A 15,529-nucleotide genomic window follows, 5' to 3' on the forward strand; every position below is an offset into this window, starting at 1 on the left:
GCCACGGCCGCGAGGGACGATCATTGTCCCCTCTACCATAATAATAAGATAAAAACCCGTAAATGTGAAAACGTGCAGCGTCGGCGCTACTGCGAGGAAATGGACACTGCGCTGCTGAGTGGTTCAATTCCTCTCGCAACATCCGTGAAAAATCTCGGTCTCCGAGATCACTTCCGATCTCCTTTTTCCCCAACTTCCTCTACTCGAAGCAAGGCCGTGTCTCCGCGTTCTTTTTCGGCTGTCTCCGGAGACTGTATTCTCTCTCCAGTCCAGACCCAGCTTTCCAGACCGGCTGTCAGTGCCGGTCCCCTACGTGGCCCCGGAAAGCAAAGTGGGGCGACATTGATGAGCCGGGAATGGCCAAGCTCTAACTATAGCTTTAGCTGAATCCTTCAGTTTTTGATTATTCAGTTTACAACAGCTTCCAGTTACTTTGTGATTTAGCCTCTACTAATTATTTAGAAATATATTTCTTAATTTCCAAAATAGAGAAATTTCTAGTTTTCTTTTTATTATTTATTTCTATCTTAATTGCATTATGGTCGTAGAATATATTCTGTAAGAATTAAATACTCTGAAATTTATGGCTCAGTATTTGGTCAGGTTTTGTGTTTCTTTGTTATTATTATTATATAATTTTATTTATACTAGATTAATATCAAATTAAACAATATACTATTAATAATGAGTTAATAATAAAAGTATGTCAATTATAAATATAAATAATAAAATTTATTAAACTTATATTATTATATATTATTATACTCTATTATTCCAGTATTTTTCCTCTATTAGTTTGGAAGCTGTACCCTTGTTTCATATTCTTTTAGTAATTAATCTTGAAATTACAACACTACTCCTTGATTTATCAAGACTACTATTAATTTGGAGTTTTACCTTCTTTCCAGAAAAAAAAAATTTACAGTTCTTTTACTTTATCATTTCCAATTATTACCCTCCCAACTTACATTTGTTTTCAATTCTCTTGGGTATATATCTAGGAATCGAATTGCTGGGTCATATGGTAACTCTATGTTTAGCACTTTGAAAAGCTACGAAACTGTTTTTCAAAGTGGCTGTGATGTGTTTTACAATCCCACCAGCAAGGTATGGGGGTTCCAATTTCTCCATATCCTCACCAACACTTGTTATTGTCTGTCCTTTTCATTCTAGCCATCCTAGCACATGTGAAGTGACATCTCACTGAGGGTTTGGTTTGCATTTCCCTCATGATGTTGAACATCCTTTCCTGTGCTTATTGCCATTTGTATACCTTCTTTATAGAAATGTCTATTCAAATCCTCTGCCCTTTTAAAAATTGGTTTACTTGTCTTTTGTTGTTGAGTTGTAAGACTTCTTTACACGTTTTGGATATAAATCCCTTACCAGAAATATTTTTGCAAATGTTTTCTACTCTTCTGTGGGCTGTCTTTTCACTTTGTTGATGGTTTCTTTTGAAGCACTCATTTTTGACAAACCTTATTTTTGAAGAAATAAACATTGCAGATAGAGTTGAAGCTCCCTTTTTATCCTTTTATGATCCAGTTTCTCTACCTCTGTCTCCATAGTTTACCACCATTGTGAATTTGATCTTTATAATTCCCTACATTAAAAAAAAAAGTGTGTAAAATACACATAACATAAAATTTATCATCTTAACCATTTTAAAGTATACAGGTCAGTGACATTAAGCACATCCACACTGTTGTGCAACCATCACCACCATCCATCTCCAGAACTTTGTTCATCTTGCAAAACCAAAACTCTGTACCCATTAAACAATAATCTTCCATTTCCCCCTCCCCTCAGCTCCTTGTAAGCACCATTCTACTGCCTGTCTCTGTGTATGACCTCTCTTAAGTACCTCATATGAGTGGAACCATACAGTACTGTCCTTTTGTGTCTGACTTATTTCACTTAGCATGTCTTCAAGTTTCATCCATGTTGTAGCAAGTGTCAGAATTTCCTTCCTTTCAAAGGCTGAATAATATTCCATTATATATATTTTATATATATAACAATATCACATTTTGTTTATCTATTCATCCATCGATGGACACTTGTTATAGAGACACTGGGAGTCTATTTGTTACTATAGCCCAGTAGGATAGACCTACTGTTGGACTCTACCGTCTGTATTATATTTTTCAATGGATGCTAAATAAATATATTATTTAGAGGCACACTGGCTACAGGAGTCAGCAAACTACAGTCAGCAGACCAAATCTGGCCCACTGCTTGTTTTCATAAATAAAGTTTTATTGGCACACAGTTGCATTCACTTATTTGTTGCCTATAGCAGCTTTCATGCTACAGCAGCACAGTTGAGTAATTGGGACAAAGACCACAGGGCAAAGCCTAAAATATTTACTATCTGGCCCTTTAAGTAAAAGTTTGCTATTTCCAGGGCTATAGTAACAAATAGGCTCCAACATGTATAACAATTCGAATACAAGTTTCTCTCCCATGAAATAACCCAAAGGGGGAAGCTTTTCTCCATGTTTGATTTGTGGACACGGGATGCTTCCATCTCATTGTTTTGCAATCCCCTCAGGCCTTCACATCGCTTGCCTGGAGCTGGTCAAAGGGGACAGAGAGCCTGGAGGGGACACCCCACTCCTTTAGCATTGGCCCGGAAAGGAGACACTTTCTTCATTCATGATCCATCAGCAAGAACTAGGACCCAATAATATCTCAATGCAAAAGATGGTACATTTTGTCCCTGGCTTTGTGCCTCTTCCGGTGAACTCTAAGCTACAAACGTTAGTGGACAGCTAGCTGTCTCAGCCATGCCAACACCAAGCAAAGAGGCAGGAGGATGGAAAAGACTAGAAAGCAGGCCTATATTGCTTGATTCAGGGAGCTGGGGCTTTTTCAGCCTGGCAAAGGCCAGACAAAATATCACACCCACCAACATGAGGAAGTTGCCCTGAAACAGAGACAGGCAGCTTTTGACTGGCACAAAATGCCAGAATTAGGATAGGGACTTTGAAAGCCTCAGATAAAGCGAGGTTTCACGAAGTATGTAGTTAAAAGGACAGCTCTTCCTGGGATATGGTTAGACCAGCGACTGGAGTCTTAACTTGCGTCAAGAGTTGAGTGTTGTTGGTCTACCAACACCCTGATACAATCTGAAAGTTTGTACATGGACATACATTGCTTCTTGAGCTTTCTTAAGAGTCCAAGAATTCCAGAAAAGTTATAAACGAAACTAAGTCTGGTCTAAAATTCCTTCCCCAACCTGGAATTTACTGAAAGGGGGCATAAGCAATCCATCACGACGAGTTTGTTGTTTGAAAGAACTGACCGGGTATCCAAGCCATTTTGGTTTTTGCTTTTCCATTTTATTAATTACAAAATCCAGAAATCAGTGGTAGAAAAACAACAAAGGAAAAATCCCTAAGTTACATAATGAAAACCTGGAGGACAGGCCAGGTGTGTGCTGGGCAGGAGGGGAATGGACAGATGACCGGCCAGGGAGGAGAAGGTGGGGCTGTGGGAGGTGTTAGAGTTGCCCGGCACCCCGAGGTCACCCTCTGAGCACCCTGGTCTTCTTTGGGTCTTCGCCAGCAGGACCGTGGCTTGCAACCTTCAATACAAGAGCTGGTAAACAGTGGCACTGTTCTTGGAGCCCGTGACCAGGTACTGGTTGTTGGAAGACACATCACAACATAGGATGTCTGTAGACTCCTCTACCTGGAGGGAAAGAGAGGCCACAGAGGAATGATATGCAGGGGCCAGACTGGGGCCGGAGATGCACACTTCACGCAGGTCTGTTTCAGGGCTCCGTGTAGACCTGAGGCTCAGTCTGGAGACCGGGCCAGGTTCACGGCTCAAGGTGTAGCCCAGGAGTTCCCAGGACCTTGAGTCCTTGTTCCCTCGATGTACTCAATGGCCCTGTTTGCCATCTCAGAGGTACTTTCCAGCACTATTTCTGGGGCCCGACCAACTGGGATCTGGGGCTGTAAGCTCCAGCTGCCTGGGTTTGCGCACGCCTCCATCCAGTACCTGAAACAATCTTTGTAGAGAAGGTGCAGCTAAGCAGTGGATCGACTCATCCAGTGTGGCCACAAAATAGCTCCCTGGCGAAGGAAAGACAGATGGGGGGGGCCAGAGGCCAAGCCTGCCTTCCAGTGCCAGCTCTGCTCCTGACTAGACCAGGGAAAGGATCACTCCTTCTCTGCCTCAGTTTCCCCATCTATACAACTCAGAGACATGACCCAAACCATTCCCTCATCTGCCCGCTCCCTCCTGCCACTCCCGGGATTGTGGTGAGGGGCACTGAACAACTGGACAGCCACATGGGGCTTCGAGCATCTTCTGTCTGCCGGTGTCTTTCGGCTGTGATTCCATAAAGGAAGCTACCATTACAGACAGAGCCAGAAAAGGAGAGGGGGTGAGCAGAAAAAGAAGGGAGGAAAGGTAGCCAGGCTGGCAGGGGAGAAACACCGGTGACAGGAGGAAGCAGAGGCGAGGGCAGTGGGAAGGTGGCCCTGGACCTTGGCCCAGCCAGTGCTGGGGCTGGAGAGGGGGGAATTAAGAGTCTGAAATAAGGCTGGGCCCAGACTCTACAGGTGAGTAGATGCCTTGTCAGGTGACAGGGCACTCAGAGTTGTCCCCTGCCTGCTCACTCACCACAGGAGGCAAACTTGAGATTGTGGTGGTAGACATATTTCTGCAGGACAGCCTTAAACTTCTCCCTTCGGTGTGTGTGCAGGATTACGATGTCACTCATTCTCAGGCCCACTAACAACCACTCCTCACTGGGGTCGTGGGTAATGCTGAGGATCTGTTTGGAAGGAGGTTTGGGGTCAGCGCTCAAAGCTGCCAGCGCCATCATTCGCGCCCACCTCTTCAAACTCGGGTGCTGCTCCTGCGGGCACCCGCAACTCCCAGTCCCCAGGGGGACTGCACTCAGCGCAGCCGTAGCCGTCCGGGCACCTCATGCTGTAAATCGTGTTGCTGTAGCCTCTGGTAGCTCCTCAGGTCCCAGGAATACAGTCTGGTGTCTTCACCTCCCGTCCAGAACTTATTGCCCACGATGTCCACACATCGGGACCCGTATATGGGGACTTCGTGCTTCCTGGTGGGAAAACAACTCAGAGGTTCGTGCACTGGTTGGACCCTCAGAAGTTTCGGGCCCAGGAAGCCCCTAGATACGTAGCCCAAATGCGTTCTCCACACTGACTCACCTAGTCCTACTGCAGAGGAGAGAGTGAGGTCGGAAAAGGGGCCCAGGCTTCCCCAAGCCCTCACCATCCAGCCCTCCCCCAGGTCATACCTGATCAAGATTTGGTTCTGCAAATCCCAAATCTCAACAAATCCTTTGAAACAAGCCAAGCAGATCTGGGCATTGGAGGAGACAGCCAGGGAATAGCACATGGGGCCTGTGGAGGCCAGCTGTGCCCTGACGCGGGGGGTGGGCGCCAGGTCCCAGAGAGTCAGGGTCTGGGACAGACCCCCCGTGATCAGGCTTCGCTCATCGGGGGACAGCTTGCAGGTGAGGACACAGTTCTGACGGTCCTGTAGGAATGGGTGACATTCTCAAATCATCTCCTGGAAGCATGGGCTCCAAGTATTAGGACACAGGTCACATGTAGGCTCCCTGAGCCTTCTGGACGACCCCTCACCTGTAAGTTCAGCTGGGCCTGGGGGGCGTGGTCCCAGGCATGCAGGGCACTCTCATCCCACACCCTGATGTAGCCATGGCCGCACGTGTACACATGGTGAGTAGAGCTGCTGATGGCCAGGGAGTAGACTTTCTTTCCGTGGCGGAGTTTGCCAACCTTCCAGGACTTACGTGGGGTCATTTGCCTGACCACCACTTCATCTGGAACAGGAGGCTGGGGTGCCCATGAAAGGGTCACAGCCTTGACCTGCCCTCATCCATGGGGGACAGGCTTCCCTGTCCTCTGACTCAACTCCTGACCCTGCATCCAAAGCTCCTCTCTGACCCTCAGGCAGGACTGTGTCCTCAGCTGGGGTCCCCAGACCACTGACATCCTTCTGCACTAGCCCAGGATGGCCTCCCTGATAAACAACCCACATTTGGGACACTTCTGAGTACAAGCAACGAAAGCAGAGCCTGGCTCAGAGTCTCCTAGGATGTAGCTCTAAAAGTGACCTTGTCAGCTGAGGCCCTACACACTGGTGATGGGAGGAGGGCAGCTTGGGTCCAAAGAAGCAGGAAGCCCAGTGCACCCACCACCTGTGGGAGAGAGAGTGAGGATGTGGACACACCGCATGCCCTCACCTTCTTCCTACTAGCTTCTTGTTCCAGGGGTAACAGGAAGGGAAAGATGCCATGTTTAAAAAAAAAAAAAAGACACTTACAATTGCCCTGAGCAATGACCAGACTTCTTCACTGGGACGAGGTGAAGGACAAGGCTGACCTGCAGGGAGACACCAGCGGCCAACCACTCAGAGAGAGGAGGTCTGGCAGCAACAGCATCACGGGATCCAGGGAGAAGACTTCTCTCTCCACCCAGGGGCTCGTTCCAGGTCTCCCATTCCAATGCCCAGCCACGGGCTACACCCTGCCTGCCTGCACCGTCCCAGCTGGGACTTACCGAACTCAGATCCTGGTGGGGAGCTGTGACACACAGAGGAGAGAGGGAGGAGACAGGGCATGAGATGGAGGGAGAGCTCTGTGTCAGGATCCCTCTCCCCGAGACAGTTCGCTCCCCCCACCAGTCTTGTTCAGGTGAGACCTACCTGAGGCCAGGCTCTGCTTCTTCTGATTCTGCCTTGGAGAGCTGAGGGGCCTGCAGCTCAGACCTGTCCAGGGCCTGGGGGGCCCACTGCTGTGGACTTATCATCTCCCGATAAGCCAGGTCATGCTGCTTCGGGGAGCCTGGGGGCTGCTGGGGGGGACCACACGCTTCGCCCAGCTGGGACTGTGCATGGTGCTCGTGCTGGGAGGAAATGCCGGGGCTCTCGGGCACGTTCCTCCTCTTCTCTGGTTCATCATAAATTGTGAGTATACTGAATGAGGCCTCTTCCTTCTCTTCACTCATGGTCTTCAATCGATGAAGTGCCTGAGCTACCAGGTTCGAGGGCTTAGAGGAATGAGCCCGTCACCCAAATCCTGGGTTCCCAATTCGTCCCGATCCCCTGTAGCAAGAGAGAGAACAGATGCTGACATGCAGACGCAATGTCCGGGGTCTATTGAGAAGACTCAGAGAACGCTCCTCTGGGGGAGAGGATTCAAAAGATTGGTCACCAACTAACTTTTGATACTACATGTTGGCAGCAATGGTGTTGAGGGTAAAATTTCGCACACACGTTTTGAGATGTTAGTACCAGGTAAGTTATGTTTTTCCTTCTAGACACACAGACTGCATTTCCCATCCTCTAAAATCAAATTCACCCTTTAATCTGACCGTATACTTTTCAAATGAGGGCTCACCCCCAACCCCCGCCCCGGGTAAAATAAACAAGAGGTGGGACTTCCCTGGTGGTGCAGTGGCTAAGACTCCAAGCTCCCAATGCAGGGGGCCCGGGTTCGATCCCTGGTCAGGGAACTAGATCCCACATGCATGCCACAACTAAGAGGTCACATGCCACAACTAAGGAGACCACGTGCCACAACTAAGGAGCCTGCCTGCCGCAACTAAGACCCCATGCAACCAAATAAATAAATATTAAAAAAAAAAGAAGAATGGCTAACTTTTTTTAAAATAAATTTATTTATTTTTGGCTGCGTTGGGTCTTCGTTGCTGCGCGTGGGCTTTCTCTAGTTGTGGCGAGCGGGGGCTACTCTTCGTTGCGGTGCACGGGCTTCTCACTGCGGTGGCTTCTCTTGTCGCAGAGCACAGCTCTAGGCACGTGGGCTTCAGTAGTTGTGGCATGTGGGCTTAGTTGCTCCGTGGCATGTGGGATCTTCCCAGACCAGAGCTCGAGCCCATGTCCCCTGACTTGGCAGGCGGATTCTTAACCACTGTGCCACCAGGGAAGCCCCTAGAATGGCTATTAAAAAAAAAAGAAAAAAAAAGAAAAAAAAGAAAAAGAAACAGGAGGGCAACAGGAAACTGCACACACATCGCAGTGTCTCTCGCCACCCTGCCCCACGCACCCCCCAGAGGGGAAAGCGTGGAAGAACTCAGTGGTCCTGCAAACAAGACATTCCCTTTGGATGGGGCGAGGCTGCAGAATGATGAAGAGGTTGGCTGGTGGTGATTTAATCTTTCCCATCCTAGGGGATAATTCTGAGAACTGAATGGAATCATGCGTGTAGAATACTCATAATTATATCAGGCCAGTGGCAAACACTCAATACATGGCAGATAGTGCGTTTATTTGGAGACTGTGCCAAGGACAAGAGCTTTGAGGATGTAAGGCAGACCAAATGCCTTCCTTCAGGCTGCCCAATAGCTATCCCCAGAAGGCCCTGAGGAGACCCAGTGTTCCATTCTCAGGACATATTAGAAGCTTCAGGGAGAAGACGATGCATAAGGCTGGGGAGGGGATCCTCCAACTGGAACCAATGCCTTGAAGACCAAGCTCAACCCTTGGCTCTCAGACACCCGGGGGCACCCAGGCTGCCTGCCCTTGGGAAGACGTGAGGGCAGCTATATGGCCAGACTCCACTCCTCTTGACACTTGGAGGTCTCACTGTGTCTTTGGCCCTGAACCAAATACTTTACATAGGTGGTCCCATTTCATCCACACAACTGTGTGGGACACATTCTATAGGTTTTAAACACTGAAGCTCTGAGCAGGTGAGCAAATAGCTAGAAAGCACGGAGAAGAGGTTCAAATTCTGCCCTGTCTGGTTCTCAGCAGTCTGCTTTCTACCTCCCCATCAGAGGAAGGAAGGCAATATCCACCACAGTGACAATGCAGTTACCCTCTAACCCAGCACTTCCACTTTCAGGAATTTATCCTAAAGGTGCCCTCAAATAAAATCCATGTCTAAACTGAAGCATCACAGCATTGCTTATGATAGTAGATGACAAACCCAAAGTGCATAAGAAGGGACTGGTGAGATAAGTCACAGTATATGCATGAAGTGGAATATGACACAACTGTTAAAAATAACAAGGACACTTACGTCTGGACATGGAAAATCCCAAGGTCATTTAATGGGGGAGGGGTGGATTCAATGCACATAATGCACAGATTTGCTGTAAAAAGATGGAAATTAGAACCTATCTTTGCATATGTTTGTATGCACATAAGAAATTAGGAAGGGCACTGCCCTTGGGAATAGAAATGGACATGCAGGAAAGAGGAATGGGAGGAAGATTTGTCACTGCAGAACTTGGGACAGTTTTTGCAAATTTGTGGCTATTTAAACCTAAATTAAAATTGTTGGGCCATGAGCCTTTTTCTTCAACCAAGTCCTTTCTTTGTCATCTTCCCCCAACTGACAATTTGGGGTCCTCATGATTCTTAGTTACTTGTTTAAATAATTTAGCAAATTCGCCCAGACACGCAGCAGTCTCCTTTAATTGGGACCCCAGGGCTGCCTCGGCCCTGGGGAGGGTGAAAGCATGGAGGACACACATTCCCAGCCCAGGGTGATGAGGATGGGCAAAGAGAGATGGGCAGCAGCCCAGGCTCACGTGTCGGTAAACCTTAAAGGCAGGGAGGCCATTTAACCAGGATTTCATGGATGAGGAGGATTTCATCCTAAGAATAAGACAAGGCTTTCTAGAAAGTGTACAAGGAAGAGTCAGTATCACCGATTCTCCTCTCCACTCTACCCTCAGAGCTGGGAATACAGGCAACTCTTCTTTCTCAAGCTTCAACACAAAATGCTAGGGCTGGGGTCCACCCTGCCAGCAAGACGAGCACTCACCAATCCCCTGCAGCATGCAACTCACCTCTGAAGGCAGGTCAGACCCTGGAGATGGGAGGTTAGAACTGCACCCAGCTAGCGCGTTGGGAAGACCTTCCTCCAGCCCCGGTCCGCCCCTCCCACACCCAGGCACTGCCCCTCCCCCGCAGTGCTGCTATTTTACACTAATTGATAATCAAGCCCTGGGTCAGAACCTGGGTCAGGTGCAGGGCCCTGAATGGCTCATCAATTACCGGGCATGGCCTCAGCCAGCACCCACCACAGAGCCACTTGCTGGGCTGCCAGTTCTGATAATGCTCGAGTCCTGGGATAAGACGGGATGTACCAAGTAAATTCACAGCAGGAGGCCAGGTGGAGTGAGACATTTTTCAGGGGATGAGTCTTTGGGTTGGATTCTGGGCGCCCCAAAAGAGCCAGTGTTTGTGCAAAGATGGAGAGTAGGGTTGAGCTGCACCCAAGAGCAGTTTCAAATTCTCATCTCCAGGTGAATCCCCTTTGCTTGGGGAGGCCAGCTCAGTCATCTCTCATCTCTCACCAGTGTCTCTGAAAGGAAAGATCAGGGAAGACTTTCTTCTCTGCGGTGGCCTCATCATGATTCTTACATTGGAGCACTCGGAACTCCCTGGAGGGCTTGTTAGAACAGAGCGCTGGGCTCACCCCCAGGAGATTCTGATTCTGTGGGTCTGGGGTGGGGTCTGAGACTCGGTATCTCTAGCAACATCCCCGGTGAGGGTGACACTGGGGCTGCTGGTCTGGGGACCCCATTGGAGAAGCACTCTGTCTGGTGGTCCCTTTCTGGCAGGAGAGGAAGGGGTGGTGAGACCAGATCCTCTCCAGCTCTGCTCCCCTCATTCACCTCTGGCCACTGGCCACCCTTCCCACTGAACGCACTCTTTTTCTGTTTCTTCTCACTCATCGGCTTCCTTCTTTTGAAGCAGAAGTTCTGAAATGGCTGCTGCTTAGAAAGAAATCTTTTACCACCCCTGACCTCCAATCTCTAAAGCTCTCTGTCTCTCCCTTTCTCTCTCCCCCTTCCTGTACACAGCCCTTGTCCCCAAAACTGTAACGGCTGCCTAGGGCCTTCCAGACAATGCCTGTATTTAAGATCCATCCCCATTCAGGCCCAGCGTGTTCTCACTTTTCCTGTGATTATACCCTAACCTGACCCCCAATGTACTTGACTGTACATTTCCACCCTCATGCTGTTCCCTCATCCAGAAATGCTGTTCCCTGCCCACTCGTGTATTAAATATGTGCTCCCATATACTCTGAGCAATGTGCCAGGTCCTGTGCACAGTACCAGAGATCAGCCTAACACCTGGCCCAAGTCCTTGGGGAGCTTCAATCTGAGAGGAGGGATAGGGGTTGGGGGCGGTCTTGATTTATATACACATAACCCCCCATCGGATACATGATCCACTTTTGGAAAATTATCTCTTTTTTGATTCCCATAGGAAACACAACAATGTGGGATACTGCCATGGATTTGATCCCCAATTTAGAAATATGAGAATTAATTTAGGGTGTCAGAAACTCAGAGAGACTTGTCCAAGATCTCACTAAACAGGTGGAAAAGCCAGGATCCAAATCCAGGCCTATATGATGTTTACAAGGAAGTCTGTGGGAAAGTGGATTGAATCATAGAAGCTCTTTCTCTATGCGGGATACGAACCTTTTGTCAGCTGTGCAGACTGTGTATGTCTCTACCACTCTGTGGCTGGCTTTCTAACTCTTTTAATGGTGTCTTTAGATGAGCAGAAGTTCTCGTTTTTTTTTTTTAACAAAAAAAGTTCTCGATTTTAATTCAATCCAGTTTATCTTTTCTTTTAGGTTTGGTATTTTAGAATCCTATTTAGGAAATATTTGCTGCCCCCAATGTCATGATGATGTGCTCTTTTGTTTTCTTCTAGCAGCTTCTCTATTTTACCTTCCACATCTAGATCTATGAAATTTAGGAACTTGGCACTATCTAGAAAGGGTTGCAGGGAACACAGAGGGTCCAGGACCGAGGCCTGGGCCTCTCTCAATGGGAGGCAATGGGTGCAGGGGCGAGGAGCCCGGCCCTTCGGTCAAACTGTCATGATTTGAAACCCAGGCCTGTCACTTCCAAGCAGCATGAGCTTTGACAGCTTGCCAGCCTGTGCCTCAGTTTTCTCATCTGTAAAATGGAGATGAGGAGATTACATTCCTCCTAAGGCTGTGGTCAGACCTGGAGGTTAACAGGGCTTTGATGCTGCCAGGCTTAAAGTCAATGCTCATTCAGGGTTAGCAATTCTTAGAGGACTGAGGAAAGAAAGAGAGAGGTGAGAGAGGCCAGTGGGAGGACCCTAGTGGTCAGCAAGGCAGCCCATGGAGAAGAGGGTTTGTAGAAGGGGCCTGGGGTCTGGATCATAATCCAGAGCATTGTTAGGCACTGGACATGCATTTTCTGCATTATCACAGCCCACTCTCAGAGCTGACCCAGGAGGGAGGTTTACACTGAAGGAAACTAAGGCTCAGAGAGTTTAAGTAACTTGCTCAAGATCGCACAGCAAGGAAGGGCTGGAGTTAGGGTTTGAGGCCAGGTTCTCACAACCCCACACGGCCCTCCACCAGGCTACAGGGAGACAGAGGAGGATGACAGGAACAGGGGGCCACTTGGCTGCAGCAGCCTGGAGGGGTGCTTTCTGGGCACTCTCAGGCCAGACGCTAGATTGCTAAGAGTTGAATTAGCTGCTGATAAGAATGGAAGTCAGGGTGCAGAGAACTCAACTGAGATATTTGGACAAAAGAAAAAATGGGGCAGCCTAAGGGGTTACAGGGTCAAGGAGAACAGTGGTTCTGAAACTCGAGGCAAGTTAAAGTAACCTGGGTGCTTTAAAAGTACCGATGCGCAGGTATCTGTGTGCCCCCCCTTTCCCATTTAATTAGTAGGGATGCAGGCTGGGCATGGGGATTTTTCAGACCTCCCACTGTGATTCCAATTCCAAAGCTAAGGCTGGAATCTCTGAAGCATAGGGTTTTGTAGGAAAGGAAATAGGGCAGAGGGTAGAGATAAGTGGGGGGGAGATACTGCAGAGGCTGGGAACGAAGGGACAGAAGTGACAAAGGAAGATTCCTGAGGTGCTGGGGACGGCTGAGGTCCAGGGCACAGAAGAGGGAATTTAAGATGAAAAGGAATTTAAAACCCAGATGTGGAAAGACAATATGGACTTACTGTCCCTCAACCATGTCTGTGGATGAAGGCGCTGGCTTGAGCCCAGGCTGTGCGTGGATGAGAGTCAGGTGCACATGGCCAACTGGTGGGACCAAAATGTCTGAACCACGGTGGAGGAACTTCCGGGCAGAGGAAGCAGACTGGGGCCAGGTCGGCAATCAAACACATCTACGCATCCACCCACGAGCCCATCACCTTTCCCTCCAAGTGACCAGTCTGCACTGTGTTTTACTGAGACCCAGGCTGTGCTGGGCTCTGAGGATTCAAGGCTGAGCCTACAGACCTGACCTTGACCCTTGTGGGTTTCAGCCTTTGAAACTGACAGTTGAACTGGCAATTACAAATCAGAAGGGAAAGTGACATGATGAGGAAGGGAGGGTGTGATGGGGGAGCACAGAGAAGGGGCACAGAACCCTGATGTGAAAGGTTAAGGGGAGCCAGTGAGGTCTGAGACATGATGGATGGGAGGCCTTAGTGGGGGAGAGGCAGAGCAGAGCGTAGGAAGATGTTCTAGGCAGAGAGAACAGCAGGTGCAAGGGTTTGCAGAAGTGTCTTTTAGCACTGGAAGAATTTTCTAAAGGCTGGAGCACAGACGGTGTGTGTTTTAGGGGCAGGGAGGGCAGGGATGTGTGCTGTATCTAGGGAGAGTGGGTGGGAGGGCACTGAGGGGTTCTGAACTGGGGGAGACATGATCAGACTTGTGTTTTATAAGGACTCAGCCTACTCTTCAGTGTAACAATTGGAGGAGGGGCCAAGTCTGAGAAACCAGTTAAAAGAGAAGATGCTCAACATCAGTAATCATTAGGAAAATATAAACCAAAACCGCAATGAGGTACCACTTCACACCCACTAGGATGGATGTAACAACAACAAAACTACAAAAAATAATAAATGTTGGTGAGGATGTGGAGAAATTGGAACCCTCACACGTGGCTGACAGGAATGTGAAATGGTGCAGCCACTGTGGAAAACAGTTTGGCAGCTCCTCAAAAAGTTAAACATAGAATTACAATATGACCCGGCAATTCCACTCCTAGGTATATACCTAAAAGAACTGAAAATAGAGGCTCAGATTTTTGTACACCGATTTCACAGCAGCATTATTTACAATAGCCAATAGGTGCAAACAACCCAAGTGTCCATCAACGGATGGATGGATAAACAAGAAATGGTATATCTATACAATGGAATGTTAGTCACCAACAAAAACAAATGGAGGACAGATATATGCTACAACATGGATGAACCTTGAAAACATGACGCTATGAAAAATGCCGGACACAACTGCTCCATATCATATGAGGCCATTTATATGAAATACCCAGAATAGGCAAATCCATAGAGAGAGAAAGCAGATTAGTTGTTTCTAGGGGGTGGAAGGCAGGGGGTATGTGAAGTAACTGCTTAATGGGCATGGGGTTCCTCTTAGGGTGATAAAAAAGTTCTGAACCTAGATAGTGGTGATGGGTGCACAACACTGTGAATGTACGTACTGCCACTGGGTTGTACACTTTAAAACAGTTAAAATGGTAAATTTTATGTTATGTGTATTTTACCACAATTAAAAAACAAACAAAAACAGACATTGTGTCAATGAGTTAGAGGCCTTGCAAGTCCCAGTAGCATTTTTTCCTTCTTCCTCTTTATCCACCAAACCGCAGACACTTTAGCTGGTGGTTTTCTTACCTTTGCTTTCTCAGGAGAAGAACCAATCATATGCAGGTACCCCTGCCCAGAGACCCTGGCCAGCTTTAGTCAAATGGGCAGGGGCTTGAGCGCCCTCTGGTGAGCAATCGGAGAGCAACCCAATCCTAACTTGACCGTAAGACGTTTGTGCTCACAGCCCAGTGCACTCGATGGTTGCGCTCAGGATACTGCTCTCCCACCCCAGAATTTCTCTTTCTTCACTAGAGCCCCCGGAGAATTGACCTGGGCGCCTGTTGTGGATGAAAATGTATAAACCATATAAACACAGGCAAAAAACACTTCTTCCCTTACTAATTCACTTACAACTTCCGCTCAGAAATTATTCCCAAGCAAATTCCGGCCTGGCCCAATGCGCTACTCCCAATGACCTTGCAGTCCACAGGGCGAGCCGGTAAACCAGCAGCTCCAAGTAGAGAAGGCAGAGAGTGGTAAAGACTAGACGGAGGTGAGAGCAGAAAGCTGGCGGAGGACCCAGAGCAGGGGACCCAATGCCAACCGAGGAGACCAGGGAGGCCTGCGAAGGGGAGGTGGCGTTTGGCTGAGCTCAATTTGAAGGGGGAGGGGGAGAGTTCTCCGGGTATAAGGGACACTCCTCATTGTTCCCCTCGTCCCTGCGCTTCCTCTCTCTTCCTCCCTCCCTGTCATGAGGAGCCTCCAACTCACCACTCCTTCCCAGGAGCCATTCCCAGGAAAGCAGGGTGGCGGGTCCCACCTCCCCCATCTTGTACGCTTCTTCCTGCCCACCTCGTGCCTGCGGCCTGGCTATCGAACGCTTGCATTCTGAATCCTGCGTTCCACTTTCCAGCCTGGACCGACCTCTTACC

General features: G+C 48.5%; 1 protein-coding gene across 1 annotated transcript; it reads right to left on the bottom strand.

The window, feature by feature from the left end:
- Positions 1-3,591: 3,591 nt before the first annotated feature.
- TLE7 (TLE family member 7) lies at positions 3,592-7,016 on the bottom strand. The gene is made up of 9 exons (XM_061172420.1): positions 6,715-7,016; positions 6,570-6,592; positions 6,334-6,392; positions 5,631-5,843; positions 5,282-5,523; positions 4,942-5,083; positions 4,636-4,789; positions 4,009-4,082; positions 3,592-3,696 (listed from the first exon to the last, which is right to left on the bottom strand). The coding sequence occupies exons 1-9, from the start codon at positions 7,014-7,016 to the stop codon at positions 3,592-3,594; spliced, it is 1,314 nt and encodes a 437-aa protein (XP_061028403.1).
- Between the last annotated feature and the right edge of the window lie 8,513 nt (positions 7,017-15,529).

Source organism: Eubalaena glacialis, chromosome 18 (assembly GCF_028564815.1).
Source record: "Eubalaena glacialis isolate mEubGla1 chromosome 18, mEubGla1.1.hap2.+ XY, whole genome shotgun sequence".
Taxonomy (NCBI): domain Eukaryota; kingdom Metazoa; phylum Chordata; class Mammalia; order Artiodactyla; family Balaenidae; genus Eubalaena; species Eubalaena glacialis.

What these genes read in the sequence shown, in the direction of transcription:
- TLE7 (XM_061172420.1), bottom strand. Translation starts at nt 7,016, where the DNA reads ATGAGTGAAGAGAAGGAAGAGGCCTCATTCAGTATACTCACAATTTAT. An exon ending in GGTCATTGCTCAGGGCAATT is followed by an intron (nt 5,844 to 6,333) that starts GTAAGTGTCTTT and finishes TGGGCACCCCAG; the next exon opens with CCTCCTGTTCCAGATGAAGT. An exon ending in AGGCCCAGCTGAACTTACAG is followed by an intron (nt 5,524 to 5,630) that starts GTGAGGGGTCGT and finishes CCATTCCTACAG; the next exon opens with GACCGTCAGAACTGTGTCCT.